The sequence below is a fragment of the Oncorhynchus tshawytscha genome, linkage group LG01 (assembly GCF_018296145.1).
Source record: "Oncorhynchus tshawytscha isolate Ot180627B linkage group LG01, Otsh_v2.0, whole genome shotgun sequence".
NCBI classification, from domain to species: Eukaryota; Metazoa; Chordata; class Actinopteri; order Salmoniformes; family Salmonidae; genus Oncorhynchus; species Oncorhynchus tshawytscha.
The window spans coordinates 48,670,916-48,684,643 of NC_056429.1; the positions used below are offsets into that span (position 1 = coordinate 48,670,916).

Sequence of the window (13,728 nt, forward strand, 5' to 3'; positions counted from 1 at the left end):
ATTATTTCACTTATAATGTATAATGCACTGTATCACAATTCCAGTGGGTCAGAAGTTTACATACACTAAGTTGACTGTGCCTTTATACAGCTTGGAAAATTCCAGAAAATGATGTCATGGGCATAGAAGCTTCTGATAGGCTAATTGACATCATTTGAGTCAATTGAAGATGTACCTGTGGATGTATTTCAAGCCTATCTTCAAACTCAGTGCCTCTTTGCTCGACATCATGGGAAAATCAAAAGAAATCAGCCAAATCAGCAAAATCAGCCAAAAAAGTCTGGTTCATCCATGTGAGCAATTTCCAAATGTTTGAAGGTACCACGTTCATCTGTACAAACAATAGTACGCAAGTATAAACACCATGGGACCACGCAGCCATCCTACCACTCAGGAAGGAGACACATTCTGTCTCCTAAAGATGAACGTACTTTGATGCGAAAAGTGCAAATCAATCCCAGAACAGCAAAGGACCTTGTGAAGATGCTGGAGGAAACAGGTACAAAAGTATCTATATCCACAGTAAAACGAGTCCTATACCGACACAACTTGAAAGGCTGCTCAGCAAGGAAGAAGCCACTGCTACAAAACCGCCATAAAAAAGCCAGACTATGTTTTGCAACTGCACATGGGGACAAAGATTGCACTTTTTGGAGAAATTACCTCTGGTCTGATGAATCAAAAATAAAACTGTTTTGCCATAAAGACCATTGTTATGTTTGGAGGAAAAAGGGGGACGCTTGCAAGCCAAAGAACACCATCCCAACTGTGAAGCATGGGGGTGGCAGCATCATGTTGCGGGGGTGCTTTGCTGCAGGAGGGTCTGGTGCACTTCACAAAATAGATGGCATCATGAGGGAGGAAAAGTATGTGGATATATTGAAGCAACATCTCAAGACATCAGTCAGGATTTTAAAGCTTGGTCGCAAATGGGTCTTCCAAATGGACAATGATCCCAAGCATACTTCCAAAGTTGTGGCAAAATGGCTTAAGGAAGCCCTGACCTCAATCCTATAGAACATTTGTGGCCAGAACTGAAAAGGTGTGTGTGAGCAAGGAGGCCTGCAAACCTGACTCAGTTACACCAGCTCTGTCAGGAGGAATGGGCCAAAATTCATCCAACTTATTGTGGGAAGCTTGTGGAAGGCTACCCGAAACATTTGACCCAAGTTAAACAATTTAAAGGCAATGCTACCAAATACAAATTGAGAGTATGTAAACTTCTGACCCACTATGAATTTGATGAAAGAAATAAAATAAATAATTCTCTCTACTATTATTCTGACATTTCACATTCTTAAAATAAAGTGGTGATCCTAACTGACCAAAAGGCAGGGAATCTTTACTCGGATTAAATGTCAGGAATTGTGAAAAACTGAGTTTAAATGTATTTGGCTAAGGTGTAGGTAAACTTCCGACTTCAACTGTACCTGATGTGTATGTGTATGTGTCCACACTCACCTGGCATTAGTTATGACCTCAGCAACCCCTCTACCTATCAATGCTGGCACCACTGAACACAGCCTACAGAAAGTAGTAGGAATGGAAAACAGAGAGAAAGAAAGAAAATCAAACCTGTCCCATAAAGCCACACTCTCCATCTCTCTCTCCATGTTTTCCTATCTCTCTCCATCTCTTACCTTTTAAAAGCAGACACATGGTCTTTGTTGAAGAATACCAGGAAAGTAGAGTGTCCGTTCTGCATAAAGATCTCCAGCGCATTTTCCTGAGGTGTCAGAAAACGGGAAACGTTTCCACAACATTGCAACAACTTTCTAATAGACACATGAAACACACCAACATGCAGACGGAGAAATATATATGTTTTAACATTTTACTCCAAAAAGTAGACTATATAGGGAATTAGGTGCCATTTCAGATTTGCCGTGTAAGTTCACCTCTAGAAGGAAACGCATAAAGCGGACATCTCTTATGTCCTGGTAGGGCCATCGTTTGCAGCTGGGGCTGGATGAAGATATGTCTTTAGTCAGCATACTGGAAACGAATGCGTCACGCACACTGGGGGAAAGAGAGACACTGGGTGTGAACAACAGTTCATAATGATTAATATTCAATAGTATAGTATAGTATGTTTTCCCATATATCCCTATATGTAATTACACACAGACATTGTCCAACTCATCTCTCTCTCTCACAAACACAGCCACACGTACGGACGCACGCACACACAGTACCCAGTGGGGTGGTGTTTTCTGCAGCAGACGTCTCCTGCGGGGCTTAGGGTGAAGCCCTCACACATGTACAGACTGTCTGTCCCAAACAACAGCAGCCCCTCTGTTACAGACAGCCCACTGACCACCACCACACATACCTTCGCTTTAACCTTGGGGGAGAGAGGACACAAAAGATCATAATTGTAAATGAAAAGTCAAGGTTATATTAAATTGTTAAATAAAGGTTATATTCACAATCAGTGTTACATCATGATAGTTCTGAAGTGTCTGTCCTATATCAGGGGACCTTCAGACAAGTATTGTGAGGCCTGTGGGTGTCCTATAGCAAAACAACCGACATGTACGTGTTCGTGAGAGTCGTATTAGTGTATAGCGCAAACTGTATGGACGCTACAGACAGGAGTTGGCAGATTGGCTGTACCAACTTCAGGCGAGTCCCAAGAAGCTTGTGGGGGTCATAGAGCAAAATGGAGGACAACGTTGTGTTCGTGAGAGTCTCATCTTTCCATAGAGGGGTAACAGTTTGTCAAAACATTTGGATGCTACAGATGATTTTGTGAGAAAACCGATTTTCGGGATGTCTAATGGTCTTCTGACAAACATTGCTCTAGCTCTGTCACCTTTCACCGCAGATGCGAACGTGTGACATAGGCGGATGTGGTTGATTGAGATGCATCCAATGCAAAATAGATATCTCTAGCTTAAACTGACATTTTTATGGGGATTGTTTTTGTTATGCTAATTAGATTTCCATGGGGGCGCAGACATCGACCTTAGGGGGTTAATAGACAAGCACAGCACAAGGACAGAACTACATCAATTTAAAATAAGAATACACACTTTCGTACATTTATGCCTTAGCATTCCATGCCTCATGTACTCATTATAACGGCAACACTGCAGCCATTAATTTTCCCATATATTGCGATCCTTTGCTCTACTGTTACAATTGCTTGGACCAAGCAGGTCCTGATATCCTAAATCGCATAGCACCAGTCGATCTGTGAAAAGGCCCATGGAGTTGGTGGAAGAATCCTTTAATTCATGGCCTCTTGCTCAGCTGGGCCAGGGGCACTTTAATTAGGTCAAGTGGAAATGTCCGACAGATTTCAACTCCATAAAATGAGGAAATCGCTATCACCCGATCTTGCTGCTTTCTCTTCCTTAACTCCATCTGCTCCAGAAGTTCTGTGCGTCCATGAATCCATATAAGGCCACCGAATCTGTTACATTTCAGCTGAACTACCTGTTGCGATCGGGAGAGTGGGCCATCAGTTATTGTTTATAGTTATTACCGCAGAGAGCATGCTTCAAATCTATTGTGTAATGTAAATGGTCAATGATCACAGCCCTACAGATCATCACAAGCCAATTGTGCCATCGATATATGGTATTATGTAATGAAATTACATGTACATATGAAGACAAACTTGAAATATGAAACGTCATTGTTTGCTGAACTGATCAATTCTGATATCAAACTAATGGTGATAATAGATTGAATCACTGTTTGAATTATTTGTATTATTCTTCTCATGATTATGATAAATAGTTATGAGCCAAAATGACTCAAGGATGATTCCTATTGACTTCTTATTGAACTGGATTGCTGAATTACCTAATTATGTTAATAATGAATGATTGTTATGATTTGATCTTTGTGATTATGAATTTGATTGGATACCTGTTATTCTGTTTCCTTTGTTACGCAGCACAGACTACCCAGTAAATATACCACTTCATGGTTAAAGGAATTCCTGCCTCCGTCTCATCCATTCCTCTGTCACCTGACCTGTGACCACCTGTTCACCTTCACTGTCAGTCATCCTACCTGTCCAGCTACCCACACAGATTCCAATCTTTCAGTAAGCATCAAAGAGAATCTCACAACATCACGAACCATCCATGTCCTTGTTTGTTCTGTTTGACGTCAATACTATGCATATTTGTGATTCATAGACGAATGTAGCAACCTTGTTCACTAAATTCTCCTGACGTAAATAAAGCAACCCTGTTTTGCTAAATTCCCCTGACGTGAATAAATCTACCTTGTTTCGCTACATTTCCGAGATGAATAAAGCTACATGGTCATCTACAGTTATCGCCCTTAATAGGTAACATGGGGTAAAATATTGAGTTTTTACAGTACCACCCGCCATGGATTTCATTAGGTAAGATTCATACCTTGAATCGTGTGGAGTTTACTCCCACTAGAGATTCAACTTAATGGTTTATTGACTGAGAGGCTAATGTCATACCATTGATTTCTCCCCAGAAACATTACCATCATAATCACACTATCGGCGGTGGAAGTCTAATCATGCTAAATATTGTGTGTGGGGGGGGTGCTGTGCTCCTGGATTAATAAGCGTGTAAATGCCTGTGTATCTGACAACGGCTCAGCAGGACACACACACACGTCAACTAGCTAGGAGACAGTTGATACAACCATCTACTGTTTAAACATTTTTTAAAATGTATTAACATTATTAAAACACTCTGCTGGTTGATTTTGCTTTAACATGACCTGTTAATACGGTTTCTACCTCAGCAACTTGTCTTACATTTCCATATGTCACATTCACACCCAGCAGCATACACCAGTCACAAACATACACACATATCACAAGAGGTTGGTAGCACCTTAATGGGGGAGAATGGGTTTATGTTAATGACTGGAGTGGGATTAGTGGAATGGTATAAATTATATCCAACACATTCTTTGATGCCATTCCATTTGCTCTGTTTCAGCCATTATTATGAGCCATCATCCCATCAGCAGCCTCCACTGGTACATACACTTAGGCTTACAAGTTATTTAGGTCAGTTAGAGGAGAGGTGTATGTATTAAGTAACCAGAGGTGTTCCATTGTAAAGTTTCAAAAAATAATGTGAAAACCATGAAACCCAGCCCACGTCTACTTTTATGTTCCCATGGGACGTCAAGACATCATCACCACTCCAGGCTGCACATGATTGATCATTTTAATCACACGTCTTCATCATGATTAAAACGACACAGTCACCACTTCATTATTCAGATTATTAACATTGATTGATGGATCATAGAGAAACTGTCCCCCTTTTCACCAAGATGGCGGTGCTCCCGCTATAGACTCAGAGACTGAATGGACCCTGATGCTTGTATTATGTGTGACTCTGAAGACAGTCACTGCTACGAGTGTGATTATGTGTGACTAATTCTATTGTCTCCCCTCATTTACCACTGTGTGTGAGTGTGTGCATGCATGTGTGCGTGCACCTGCCCCTCCCTGTCTCTCTCCCTCTCTCGGCCCCAAGGGACCCACCACCCAAAAAACCATATGGGGCTCCAACGCACCCACAGGCCTCTCACAATGAATACTAATCAAATCCCACACACTGGGAGAGAGAGGGGCCTAGTGATTATTAGGGAAATTAATCACTGCCACACACACAATAGGAAACCAGCTAAGTGATAAGAGCCTCTCGTCTGAACACACTGAACAAACATGAGCGAGTGAGTGCTCGCACGCACACGCACACACACACACACACACACACACACACACACACACACACACACCACATTCACATTCACACAGTGTAATTGATGTAGAAAAAACATTATTTATTGCCAACAGAAAAACGCCCCACAATAATATGCCTACAACCTACAGAGACCCTAACTAAAGTGACTATGAATTATCAAGCTGATGTGATTCAACTAATGGAGGGAGAGGAGGAAAAAGGGTAGAAAAGAGGAGGACATCAGGTGAACTGAGGAATGGATAAGTGGAAAATAGAAGGGAAGAGAAGGAGAGGTGGATGAGTGGAGGAGAGAGAGAGAGAGCAGTGGATGAGTGAAGTGGAGGATAGGAGGGTTCTTATTGGTTGAGATGCTAATGTCACAACATTGAATTCTCCCAAGAAACATTACCATCATAATCACACTATCGGCAGTGGCAGTCTAATCATGCCAAGTACTGTATGTGTGTGTGTGTGTGTGGGAGGGGGGCTCTAAGAATAGTGCTCCTGGATTAATAAGCGTGTAAAGGCCTGTGTATCTGACAACAGCTCATCAGGACACACAGCCACATTAGCCAGTTAGCTGAGAGACAGTTGATACGACCTCCTACTGTTTTTTTGTTAATTCTTCTGTCAGAAACATTAGTAAAACACTCTGCTCGTTGTCTGAGCTTTAAACAGCCCTGGGTTACCACAGGGTTACCTGGGGTAACCCAGGGTTAACACAAACACACACATTAAACTAACTATAACAGATGAGATTCTGATAGCAGATGGGAGGTATTGGAATCCCATAGACTATCTGGACGATAAAAAAATATAGATCTCTCTCAAAGTGTGGGACTTTTCTGGTTGAGAAGACATGATACTGGATTACAACCAACGGGTCTTTGTAACATGTTAAAGACGTCTTTTTTATGACAAAATCTCATGGGAAAGACGTCACATTTTGGTTGATATCTGGTCAGATCTGATTAAAACATGATAAATATTTATATTTCTGGTTGCTAAAAATACATTATTTTACCAGTATACAACCTGACACACACAAACACACACTCACCTCTTCCTCAGGCTCCAGCTCCTGTAGTATGGTGTGTGTGTGGCTGCAGGTGTGTGTATGTGAGCAGGGCTCAGGGGTGGTGGACGCTGGGGCGAAGGGCTCAGTGAGAGGTGCAGTAGTCTCAGTCAGGACAGGGAAAAAGGTTAGGCGGTTACAGTCCTCTCCACCATCCTCCTCTTCCTCTGTCCCTGGCTCAAAGAGGATCCTTGACTCTGGAACACATACAGAGACACATGAGTGTGGGCACAGGTGCTAAGTGGGTAGAGCACAGCGCTTGCAATGCCAAGATTGTTGGTTCGATTCCCACTGGGGCCATCCATACGAAAAATGGATGCACGCATGACTGTAAGTTGCTTTGGATAAAATTGTCTGCTAAATGACATATTATATTATGTCAGGTGTGTGTCTGTGGTCTTACCTGAGTCGGTCTCTGTCCTTCCTTTGCTCTCCTCTGGCAGACCATTTCTCACACACATATCTGCCAACTACACAGCAACACAGAGAGGACAGATGAAGCAAATACGATGGTGCCGTAAAGGAGGGCTGCCATCTTACTGGCTCTCAACCAACCATGCTATTTTTTTTTTTTTTTTGCGTTGTTCGTAACTTGTTTTGTACATAATTTTGTTGCTACCGTCTCTTATGCCCGAAAAAAGCTTCTGGACATCAGAACTGCGATTGCTCACCTCAAACTGAAAGAAGAGTTCTTCTTCAATGAGTCGGAGGGGAGGGATATACTACTACAGACACCCGACCAGGCCCAGATCCCCGTAATTCACTGGATTAGAAAACTGAGATTTCGTGGAAAAAGATCCAGGTGCCTTGTGAGGATCAGGCGACGAGTGGCTAACTTGCTCTTGCCTTCCGTCCTGCTAGCTAATGTTCAATCGTTGGAAAATAAATGGGGACGAGCTGAAAGCATGTATATCCTACCAACGAGTCGTGGCTGAATGACGACATTAAGAAAGTACAACTGGCGGGTTACACACTCCATCGGCAGGACAGAACAGCAGCCTCTGGTAAGACATGGGGTGGGGGCCTATGCATATATGTGAACAACAGCTGGTGCACGATATCTAAGAAAGTCTCAAGGTTTTGCTCGCCTGAGGTAGAGTATCTCATGACAAGCTGTAGACCGAACTGTCTACCTAGAGAGTTGTCATCTGTATTTTTAGTAGCTGTCAACATACCACCACAGTCCGCTGCTGGCACTAAAAACTGTGTTCAAACGCTCATCCAGAGGCGGCGCTCCTAATGGCCGGGAACTTTAATATAGGGACATTTAAATAACTTTTACCTAATTTCTATCAGCATGTTAAAAGTGCAACCAGAGGAACAAAAAATTCTAGACCACCGTTACTCCACACACAGAGACACGTACAAAGCTGTCCCTCGCCCTTCATTTGGCATATCTGACCATAATTCTATCCTCGAATTGCAAAAATCTCTGAAGCTGGAGACTCACATCTCCCTCACTAGCTTTAAGCACCAGCTGTCAGAGCAGTTTACAGATCACTGTACCTGTACTTAGCCTGTAAACAGCCCATCTACCTACCTCATACTGGTATTTATTTATTTTGCTCCTTTGCACCCCAGTATCTCTACCTGCACATTCATCTTCTGCCGATCTACCATTCCAGTGTTTAATTGCTATATTGTAATGACTTCACCACCATGGCCTATTTATTTCCTTAACTTACCTCATTTGCACTCAAAGTATATAGACTTTTTGTTTTCTTTTGTTCTACTGTATTATTGACTGTATGTTTTGTTTATTCCATGTGTAACTCTCTGTTGTTGTATGTGTCAAATTGCTACTCTTTATCTTGGCCCGGTCGCAGTTGCAAATGAGAACTTGTTCTCAACTGGCCTACCTGGTTAAATAAAGGTGAAATAAAATTAAAATAAAAAATGTTCAGGAATTCTCATTTACAACTGCAACCTGGCCAAGATAAGGCTAAGCATTGCGACAAAAACAACAACACAGAGTTACACACATAAACAAACGTACAGTCAATAACATAATATAAAAATCGATGTACATTGGGTGCAAATGTAGAAGAGTATGGAGGTAAGGCAATAAATAATTACAATTTAACATTAACCCTGGAGTGATAGATGTGCAGATGGTGATGTGCAAGTAGCGATACTGGGGTGCAAAAGAGCAACAGGATAAGTAACAATATGGGGATGAGGTAGTTGGGTGTGCTATTTACAGATTGGCTGTGTACAGGTACAGTGATTGGTAAGCTGCTCTGACAGCTGATGCTTAAAGTTAGAGAGGGAGATATAAGGATTCAGTGATGTTTGCAATTCATTCCAGTCATTGGCAGCAGAGAACTGGAAGGAAAGGCGGCCAAAGTAAGAGTTGGCTTTGGGGATGACCAGTGAAATATACCTGTTGGAGCGAGTGCTACGGGTGGGTGTTGCTATGGTGACCAGTGAGCTGAGATAAAGCTGGACTTTACCTAGCAAAGACTTATAGATGACCTGGAGCCAGTGGGTCTGGCGATGAATATGTAGTGAGGGCCAGCCAACGAGAGCATACAGATCGCAGTGGTGAGTAGCATATGCGGCTTTGGTGACAAAATGGATGACACTGTGATAGACTACATCCAGTTTGCTGAGTAGAGTGTTGGAGGCAATTTTGTAAATGACATCGCCAAAGTCAAGGATCGGCAGGATAGTCAGTTTTACGGGGGTATGTTTGGCAGCATGAGTGAAGGAGGCTTTGTTGCAAAATAGGAAGCCGACTCTAGATTTAATTTTGGATTAGAGATGCTTAACGTGAGTCTGGAAGGACGGTTTACAGTCTAGCCAGACACCTAGGTATTTGCTGTTGTCCACATATTCTCAGAACCGTCCAGAGTAGTGATGCTAGTCGGGCGGAGGGTGCGGGCAGCAATCGTTTGAAGAGCATGCACTTAGATTTACTAGCATTTAAAAGCAGTTGGAGTGGCCACGGTAGGAGTGTTGTATGGAGTGTTGTATGAAGCTTGTTTGGAGGTTTGTTAGCAGTGTCCAAAGAAGGGCCAGATGTATACAGAATGGTGTCGTCTGCGTAGTGGTGGATCAGAGAATCACCAGCAGCAAGAGCGACATTATTGATATATACAGAGAAAAGAGTCGGCCCGAGAATTGAACCTTGTGGCACCCCCATAGAGACTGCCAGAGGTCCGGACAACAGGCACTCCGATTTGACACACTGAACTCTGAGAAGTAGTTAGCATGAACCAGGCGAGGCAGTCATTTGAGAAGCCAAGGCTATTGAGTCTGCCAATAAGAATGTGGTGATTGACGAAAGCCTTGGCCAGGTCGATGAAGACGGCTGCACAATACTGTCTTTTATTGATTGCGGTTATGATATCGTTTTGAACCTTGAGCGTGGCTGAAGTGCACCCATGATCAGCTCGGAAACCAGATTGCATAGTGGAGAAGGTACAGTGGGATTCGAAATGGTCGGTGATCTGTTTGTTAACTTGGCTTTCAAAGATTTTAGAAAGGCAGGGCAGGATAGATATAGGTCTATAACAGTTTGGTTCTAGATTGTCTCCCCCTTTGAAGAGGGGGATGCCCGCGGCAGCTTTCCAATCTTTAAGGAACTCAGACGATACGAAAGAGGTTCAATAGGCTAGTAATAGGGTTTGCAACAATTTTGGCAGATCATTTTAGAAAGAGAGGGTCCAGATTGTCTAGCCCAGCTGAGTTGTAGAGATCCAGATTTTGCAGCTCTTTCAGAACATTAGCTGTCTGGATTTGGGTGAAGGAGAAGCGGGGTGGGGGAGGGGGCTTGGGCAAGATGCTGCAGGGGGTACTGAGCTGTTGGCAGGGTTAGGGGTAGCCAGGTGGAAAGCATGGCCAGCCATGGAAAAATGCTTATTGAAATGATCGATTATCGTAGATTTATCAGTGGTGACAGTGTTTCCTATCCTTAGTGCAGTGGGCAGCTGGGAGGAGGTGCTCTTATTCTACATGGACTTTACAGTGTTCCAAAACTTTTTGAATTAGTTCTTACAGGATGCAAATTTTTGTTTGAAAAATCTATCCTTAGCTTTCCTGACTGACTGAGTATATTGGTACCTGTCTCCCCTTAAAGGCTGCATATCGCGGGGGATATTTGATGCTATTGCAGAACGCCACAGGATGTTTTTATGCTGGTCAAGGGCAGTCAAGTCTGGAGTGAACCAAGGGCTATATCTGTTCTAAGTTCTACATCTTTTAAATTGGGCATGCTTATTTAAGATGGTGAGAAAAACACTCTTGAAGAGCAAGCGGGCATCCTCTAGTGATGGGATGAGGTCAATATCCTTCCAGGATACTCGGGCCAGGTCGATTAGAAAGGCCTGCTCGCTGAAGTGTTTTAGGGAGCGTTTGACAGTGATGAGGAGCTAGCTAGCTGCTATCCAAGTGGCTACTCCTGGTTAATGGTCGTTTGACCGTGGACCCATTGTGCACGCAGGCAATGACGCAGTGTTCGCTGAGATCCTGGTTGAAGACAGCAGAGGTATATTTAGAGGGCAAGTTGGCCAGGATGATATCTAAGAGGATGGGCCTAGCTCGAGGCTAGCTCCAGGCTAACTGGTGCTTGCTTCAGGACAGAGACATTAACCAGGAGTAGCCACTTGGATAGCAGCTAGCTAGCTCCGATGATCCGGTGTAAAGGTTCAGAGCTTGCGGTAGGAATCCGGAAATATGGTAGAGAAAAAGCAGTCCGATATGCTCTGGGTTGACATTGCGCTGTGCAGACTGGCAGGAATTGACCGGGCTGAGGCTGGCTGATGTCCGAGTTAACGGTGATGACCGCTAGCAGTGGCTAACTGACTACTAGCTAGTAGCTAGGTAGCTTCTGATGGGGTTTTGGTTCTAAAGTATTAAAAAAAATAGCAGATCCGTACCACATTGGGTGAGGCGGGTTGCAGGACAGTATGTTCAGTCTGTAGATGGAAATTGAGATGAAACATTTTTAAAATATATATGATCGGCGGGGCACTGTATTGTTGGTTAAGTGCTTGTGAGTAAGCATTTCACTGTATGGTCTACACCTGTTGTGTTCGGCGCATGTGACAAATACAGTTTTATTTGATTTGTTACACACTACTCAAAGAACAGCCATTACACTCATAAAACAACTGGTTTCAACTGGGCACTAGTTAATTTAGCTGAGCCGATGATTTGTTCCTGTGAAAACTGATCCTAGATCAGCAATTCTACTTTGAGATGTTGCTTTATGAATACGTTCCCCAGTGTCCACATGCCAGGAGGACTTCACATAATCAAAGATTGGTACTGATTCAAGTAGAAATGTCTTAGATGAATCATTGTTACTGTGTTCATTAATGATGTAGCGATGTAAAACCTAATGGAGAGAGACAGAAAGAGAGAGAAAGCTATAGACTCGTAGAGAGAGAGGCTGACAAAGAGGGAATAGAGAGAGATACAGTTGAGTGTGAGACAGCTATGGTATACAATAAGGGCCAGTACCCGTTTGGAGTGTCGCTGGGCTCTCCTGCGGATGCGAGGCCTGGTGCGGTTGGGGCCTTCAGCTGCATCCTGGACCCAGCCTCGTGTCAGCACCACCCCCGGCCCCGGGCCGAACACACCCCTCTCCCTTAGCAGCTCCTCCTCCACACACAGCCACATAGTCCCCAACCGCTCCCACTCATAAACACACAGCTGCAGGAGAGGGAAAGGAATGTAAAAATAAACATTGGGGGAGATAAGAAGAGCGTGAAAATTACATATGGGGAACATTAGAGGCATGTCAGAATTATGTTGGGGAACCATAAGAGGAATGTAAAATTATGCTCGGGGAATGTAATAGGAATACTGTAGGAATGAAAAAATGTTCCACAAAAGGCTGTTCAATCACATTCTATATGGGCACAAAAGATCTCGCAGTACCTGTGTGTGGTTCTTCCTCAGCTTCTCAAACATCTCCTGACCTCTCTTCAAATGGGCCTCCATACAAGACAGGAACTCCTAGAAAGGAGGAGAGAGACAGAGAGACAAATCAAATCAAATTTTATGGTCACATACATGTTTAGCCGATGTTATTGCGGGTGTAGTTATTGTTTCTAGCTCCGACAGTGCAGAAAAATCTAACAAGTAATATCTAACAATTTCACAACATATACCCAATACACACAAATCTAAGTAAAGGAATGGAATTAGGAATATATAAATGAACAATTTCAGAGCTCAAGTGGCATAGCCAAACGCTATGCCACTTGTAGTTTCTTCTCCGTATTGAGTTTGGATCTGAGTATCGCCTCGACAATTTCTAGAATGCAAACACATTCTGTTCTGATTGCTCCCAGAAACTGATGGGTTGGGCCAGAGGCAGAACACACGTGGTTAAAGCGATGTTTAGAAAATGTGTAATTTGCCTCCCAATGGCACAGTGGTCAAGGCACTGCATCACAGTGCGAGGTGTGCCACTAAAGATCCTGGTTCGAGTCCAGGCTCTGTCGCAGCCGGCCGTGACCAGGAGACCCATGACGCGGAGCACAATTGGCCCAGCGTTGTCTGGGTTAGGGGAGGGTTTGGCTGGTAGGGATGTTCTTGTCCCATCGCTCACTAGTGACTCCTGTGTCAGGCTGGGCACAATGCACGCTGACACGGTCGCCAGGTGTACAGGCACCTTGGTGCAGCTGGCAACCCAGCCAAGCAGTGCAGCTTGGCTGGGTTGTGTTTATGATGACGTACGGCTCTCGACCTTCGCCTCCCACGAGTCCATGCGAGAGTTGCAGCAATGGGACAAGACTGTAACTACCAATTGGATACCATGAAATAGGGGTAAAAAATTATAATAAAAGACAATGTAACGTCAAAATGAGGTCTGTTGTACAAAAAAAGTCATCTGCGATTGGATCATCTCTAACCAGAGTATGAAAGCCTGGTTAGAGATGATTTGATACTCTGGTTAGAGTTAGAGCCGAGAAGTAGCGCTGAAAAATCATCTGT

At 43.5% G+C, this 13,728-nt stretch overlaps 1 protein-coding gene across 1 annotated transcript in view; it reads right to left on the reverse strand.

Moving 5' to 3' along the window:
* The window catches only part of wdfy4 (WDFY family member 4), a 178,856-nt gene that overhangs the window by 45,574 nt on the left and 119,554 nt on the right, over positions 1–13,728 (reverse strand). The window contains exons 43-50 of the mRNA XM_024423457.2: positions 12,667–12,744; positions 12,247–12,438; positions 7,184–7,250; positions 6,766–6,977; positions 2,196–2,344; positions 1,899–2,019; positions 1,641–1,726; positions 1,462–1,524 (exon numbers count right to left, since the gene is read on the reverse strand). Of these exons, the coding sequence (XP_024279225.2) occupies positions 1,462–1,524; positions 1,641–1,726; positions 1,899–2,019; positions 2,196–2,344; positions 6,766–6,977; positions 7,184–7,250; positions 12,247–12,438; positions 12,667–12,744 (968 nt within the window). The remainder of the gene's footprint in view (positions 1–1,461; positions 1,525–1,640; positions 1,727–1,898; positions 2,020–2,195; positions 2,345–6,765; positions 6,978–7,183; positions 7,251–12,246; positions 12,439–12,666; positions 12,745–13,728) is intronic.